Source organism: Drosophila montana, unplaced genomic scaffold (assembly GCF_035044405.1).
Source record: "Drosophila montana isolate Dmon_TW-CO22-7 unplaced genomic scaffold, ASM3504440v1 contig_3281_1, whole genome shotgun sequence".
Lineage (NCBI taxonomy): Eukaryota > Metazoa > Arthropoda > Insecta > Diptera > Drosophilidae > Drosophila > Drosophila montana.
Genome location: NW_026998165.1, coordinates 200,896 through 206,895, shown reverse-complemented (window position 1 = coordinate 206,895; position 6,000 = coordinate 200,896). Strand labels below are relative to the sequence as shown.

Here is a 6,000-nt window from a genome sequence, read left to right as displayed (position 1 = left end):
TTTGCATTATGTTCCTCTTAAAGACCTTATACATTTTTTTTCGATTTCTTAATTCGCATTCATTGGTTTCCCTTTTGTTTTAATACTAGAAGTTGCTCTATAAATACTACAAAATACTGCTAAATTTTGGGAAATCTATATCTATTCTATTTCCTATTATTTCCTTCTACACTTTCTTATTAATTTTGCGTAATTGTTTTAATTCGATTTTATAGGGTATTTTATTGCTGCCATTTGTTTTCTTCATTATTTTCATTATTGGTCACATTTTATGATTGTTCTCGGTCCTTGGCTGCCTCACTGACTGCTGCTGCGGCATTTGTGGCATGCAACATAATTTAATATGCCCCTTACTCGCCTTCGGTTTTATGTGCTCTCTCTCATTGTGCCGCTTTATGTGTTTATTTGGCTTGAAAGGGTTCTCCATCGCAGACTTAAGCTTCTCCTTCCTCTTTTTTTCCTTCCAGCACATCGTCGAGAGTCCAATCCAGAGTGCTTAAATTATTTATTAGACATATTCTGGGACAGACTTGAGTTATCATTTTATGATTTTTCTGCCTAGCAAGTAGCATATGGCGCTCAGGGTCAAGCACATAAATTATGAACACACTGGCAGACCCATGAATCTAATCAGAATGCCAGCATTTATATTCACAAAATGTGTTCCCAAAATTAATTTCACCTTTGGATTATCTTTGAGGAAAAATAAGTTTCTTTAGTGGACAACTTTTACAGAGACATAGAGAGATAGAGACCTTTATAGTTGACAACTTTTATAACTATTAAAAGATTTCCCTATAGATAAAAATTAAATAATCTTCATAATTCTGAAAGTTGGCGGGTTGAGCGTGAGATCACATTCTGGAAGGCCTACAAAAAATTGCTTTGGCAGACTTCTTTCACATGCTGTTTGTTTGCAAACAATTTAATTATTCATTGACCTTATTATTTGCACATGTTGCCAATTAAATGGACAACAATAACAATAAATCGATAACACATCTATCATTAAATTATGCAATTGAGTATATTAAATGTAAACCACTTTAATATATATATATATATATATATTCATAAATATGCCAAAGGATTTGCGACTACAAATGGAATTTGTCACAAGTAAAGGCAAAAAGTGGGAGTACATTTGAGAAGCACATAGCGAGGCGATTTGAGCGTGTGGGAAGTTGTTTACGAGTGGAAAACAAATTCGGGCAGAAAATTGCAAGTTGATTTAATGAAATTTATTTGCAAACAAAGAGGCCGAAATGCAATTCATTGTGCCAGTATAAGAAAATTTACCATATCAACCAGATATATCAACATGTATGGAGGTAACGTGTGCACTGACTTCCCATTATATCTCTCTATCCCTCTCCCTCACAGTTTCTCCGGTAAATTGGGCAAATATTTATTCGCATTTTTATATTGCCTGCTTCATGGCGCCCAAGCATATGCCCTGAACCATCCAACAGGACATGCGTTCTAGCATCTGCACCTGACGTCTGCAGCACTTAATGTTTATTTTAATTGCTAGCTGAAGGCTTTGGACAAGGACACCAACAAGGTTAACTATAAAGAGAAGTTGCCTGAGCCCTCTCAAGCACTTGCGTCTAGTAATTTACTGGGCAATCTACGAGAGACTGAGTGAGAGAGAGAGAGAGAGAGCGCGAGAGAAGGAGAGAGTAAGAGATCTGAAATGTGTGTGTTACGCATAAATTAGCAGCTAGTCGTAATTGCGTATGCAAATTAAATTTTATATGCCACAGCATATGACATTTAAATCATAATTTAAATGCATTCATTATTTATTGTGCTCGACCTCTCATATTATTTTTCCTAAATGTATTTAAGGAAGTGAGCAAGGAAGCAACTGAATATATATTTGTTTTCTAGTCATTAAAAGAATATATTCTATTCAAATTGCTTTAAACAAAATCTCCAGCATTCTTAATTATTAAATTTATTTTGTGGAATTGAAGAACTTGCCTCTTATAAGCAACATATATCTACATGATTATCCGTAAAAATTATAAGTTTCACTTTCACCCAATTTTCACAGTATTGTGTGGAACAAAGATATACATTTAAGCAACCCATATACTTAATACCTCGCCATTGCTACTAAATTATAAAATGTAATTTAATTTATTTATCATATGCATTATGCAAATTGACGCTAATTATGGCAATAAACTGTCAACCGTTGCATACCTCTTGGTTTATTTTAATGCCAAAGAATTTGTTGAGCGGCTGGTCTAACACTCACATGAGTTGGCGGTCAATTGCTGGCACTCGTATAGGATTCAAAATAAACTGCACGACAGGATAATTGAAAGTGACAAACAAACTTACAGGCACGACTTGGCAAATAGGCAGATCCTGGCCCAAGGACAAACTGAAAGTGGCCTGCTGTTAATAGATTTACGGCCAGAAATGTGGCGACTGTTAAGTAAACATAAAATTTTATAAAGCTGGCATAATTTCCGTTCTGTGATGATGGTCAGTTGTGTGTGTGTGTGTGTGGGCAGGAGGAGGGGTTGGTTGTCCTGTGAGAGGCCTCAAAATGTCCATCAAAATGTCAGCAGGCATAACTGTGGCCGCCGCAGCAAAAACTGATAAGATATGAAAAGCAATTTACGTAAACTGTCAACGACAAATTCGCTCTTGCAGTTCACAGACACATAGACAGGCGGGCAAAGGAGGGAGGAGGGTGTGGGACAGCCAGAAGCTGCGGAATTAAATTATCAGACTGGTAAATAAGGTATTTATGCATGGTGTATGTGGCATTTTTGGCATATAATCAGCGTGTCAGTCATAGTTTTCTTATTGCATGCCAATTTGTTAGTGCCACACGAGAAAGGCGTGCCATGAGACGAGGTCTCAGCCCCCCTCGACTAATTGATGCGCCTGATGATGTGATCAAAGAACAAACATTGTCCATAGATGCTGGAACTGTAGACACTCCGTTTGGCGTTCTTAATCCAATTGCAAGTGCAGCCAGCATTCACGCAGATTATCTTGTGATCGCCCCGATGCATCATCAGCAGGCTGTGCGCCCTGCCGGAAACGACCTTGAAGTTGGCGCTGTTGTTGCATTTGACCTTGTTCTTGTACCAGTCGAAGAAGCTCAGGTGATGCGGCCGGGGTATTAGCTTGTCCTTGCCCTCAAATATGGCTGGCCAGTTGACATAGTGCTCGGAGTGCTTGTAGTGCGATTCCCTCAAACTTTCCTCCAGATCAATAAAACCGGAGACCTCAAGTCCCTTTTTCGAGCGCATTACCAGAAAGATGATGGTCTGCAAAATATAGTAATACGTTGAAATTTTCAAAATAATATGGGCATAAAAAAATGGCATCATTTCTACTTGCCGATATTTGTTTATTGAGCAGCTGATATTCCCGGTTGGCAAACTCATGGAGCACTCTATCATTGCCGTCATAGTCCTCGCCGAAGAGCGTGGATTCGCTGATGCCACGTGGATTCAGCATAATCTCAAGTTTCTTGCGCTGGTCCGCGTATTCGGAACGGCTCAGCAGGCGACCCATGCAGCTCTTGCCACACGCATTCTGTATGAACTGCCTGCTGAGGCTCCAGTTGCGCAGATAGCGCACATCGTGGATATTGATAAAGTGATCCAAGTAATCCTCATACGAGTTGTAGTTCAGCAGCGTCATGTCGTCAAGCAGCAATACGACTAGAATAAGAAACGAAACACAAAAATATAAATCAACTGCTTTTAAGGGGAAAAACTAAACTGAAAAGCTAAACGGAAAACTCGAAAACCATAAACAAAAATTTCTCAAAACTGACAGCAAAATCGTTACTCAAAGGCACAACTTTACTGGGCTATTATGTAATTTTTTATTTTCGTGCCGCATATAAAAATAATTAAATACTCTGCGGCACACACTCACACACACACACGTACACACACTCGCTCGCTCGTGCTGTAAATTTAATAAATGGAAAAACTTTACAATGCCTCTCGCCAAAAGTTGTGCATATTTTCAATTACAGTTTTCTATGACGACGACTGATGCACACAAACGCACACACACACAAAAACACACACAAAAACACACACACATGCACACAAATATAAATACACATTTTCCCAACACATATGAAACTAATTACTTCATCAACATTTAAAGGCGTGCGGCATATGAAAATTCTCCTTTTTCAGCCTGCGCGCATGCAACGAATTTGTTTCTCCTCTTTTTATAGCATAGAACTTTTTGCTATTATGTTCAGATACTGCAAAATATATATCCCATGTAAAGGGGTATATCAAAAGCTGTTCGAGAGTCTGTGGTAGGCATATCTAAGCTGCCTTGCGGCTGCCTTAAATATTCATCTCTTTTTGCAATATATAAATTCAACGGCAAAATCTACTTCATATTTATTTTATTTATTTATTCTATCATTTAATTCATTTGTTTATTAATAACATTTATATAGTAATATCGACTGTTCAGCTGACTGATAAATCGGGTTTGATTATTTATCGAATTTGGAATGCATAAAGAAATCATAAAGCACCTATTTTGAAACTGCTCGACTAGCAGATACCCTTTATATATGGTTATGTCATAGTCTTGTCATTTTTATCATAATATATTTGTGAAATCATGAGCTGCTACCTGTTGCTTGGCAGGTTATGCTATACAGGGTATGTTATACAGGGTAAATTTTACAAGGTATGTTATACAGGGTATGTTATATAGAGTATTTTTAAGTCTAGTAACACAATTTGAACAACAACCTTGTTTTCATTGTTGATTTGTACAAAATTTGATGCTGTTTACAGGGTATCTCAAATGCCAGCTACTTGATTTATTGCGCATTGCTTTCTTACTTATTTTCAATTTTAGCACAATACGAAAATGCAGACTTGTGTGTGTATGTGAGACTTTACGCTATTTAAACACGCTTCCCACTGTTTGCTGTTGCTGCTGCTGCTGTTGCTGCTGCTGCTGTTGCAATTAACATGCTGCTGCTGCTGCTGCTGCTGCAGTTACTGCTGTTGCCACTGCCAACACTTGAAGCTGACTCTGGGAGCTGTTGCAGTTGAGGAGTGCGACCATGAGGATGTCGCCTGCTGCTGCTGCTGCTGCTCCGTTTTGCGTGCTTTGTCACCATCTTGCTGTTGGCCGCCTCCTTCAGCGCGTAAATTGCTACTTCGCGGGGCTGCCAACTCCCCTGCCCGCACATCCCACTCTGCTGTTCCTAGCTGCTGCACAATTTTCCCTTCTTCTTCACTTTTCAGGCATTTTCCCTCGTTGAGGAGACGCTATTGTTTGACTTGGTCATTAGTAAATGTACTTTGTCGCAGCGTAAAAAGGAGTTAAGTGCGCACTCTAAGGATTTATGCGACTCCCAGTGTGGGTGTGGGAGTGTGTGTGACTGTGTGTGTGTGTGTGTTTAAGCTGCTAGCATGGAGCCGCTTTCAATGCCTCAATGCTCAGCAGTTGCCTTCAGAATGCGTTAAGTGCGCAATTGAAAGGGTTGAGTTGAAGGTTGAGATTGAGGTCGAACTGGCGACTGAGGTTGGAACACAACTGGCACAGCTTTCATTATTTTATGGCCAATGTCTATTATGAGCATTATGAATGCTTTCGCAACAGCTGAGACACAAACATTAATTGGTTTGTTCAATGGTTAAGACATATTTAGATAAATGTGGTGAGATACACAAATGCAACAGCTGTAAGCGATTGCTCTTATAATCAATTTCGTATTCGAAACAGATAGAGATTTAGTAGTTTAAAAATTCGACGAGAATAAAACGAAAAAATAGCCTAACAATATTTACCTTAAATAAAATAGCCTACAAAGTAAGAAATTATTAATCCATCACTTAAAACAATTTTATATTATTTATTGTTATTTATTATATATTTGTATTTAATTAAAGTATATTTCAGCTAATCAAATACCAAATTGATTATATTAAAAATTTAAATACAAAAACTTAATTAATTTCCTTGAACGTTTGC

The 6,000-nt window shown here is 38.1% G+C and overlaps 1 protein-coding gene across 1 annotated transcript; it reads right to left on the bottom strand.

Moving 5' to 3' along the window:
* Positions 1–2,757: 2,757 nt before the first annotated feature.
* LOC135434176 (cilia- and flagella-associated protein 299) lies at positions 2,758–3,777 on the bottom strand. Its single transcript, XM_064690613.1, has 2 exons — positions 3,370–3,777; positions 2,758–3,296 (listed from the first exon to the last, which is right to left on the bottom strand). The coding sequence occupies exons 1-2, from the start codon at positions 3,673–3,675 to the stop codon at positions 2,895–2,897; spliced, it is 708 nt and encodes a 235-aa protein (XP_064546683.1). The 5' UTR covers positions 3,676–3,777; the 3' UTR covers positions 2,758–2,894.
* Positions 3,778–6,000: the final 2,223 nt, after the last annotated feature.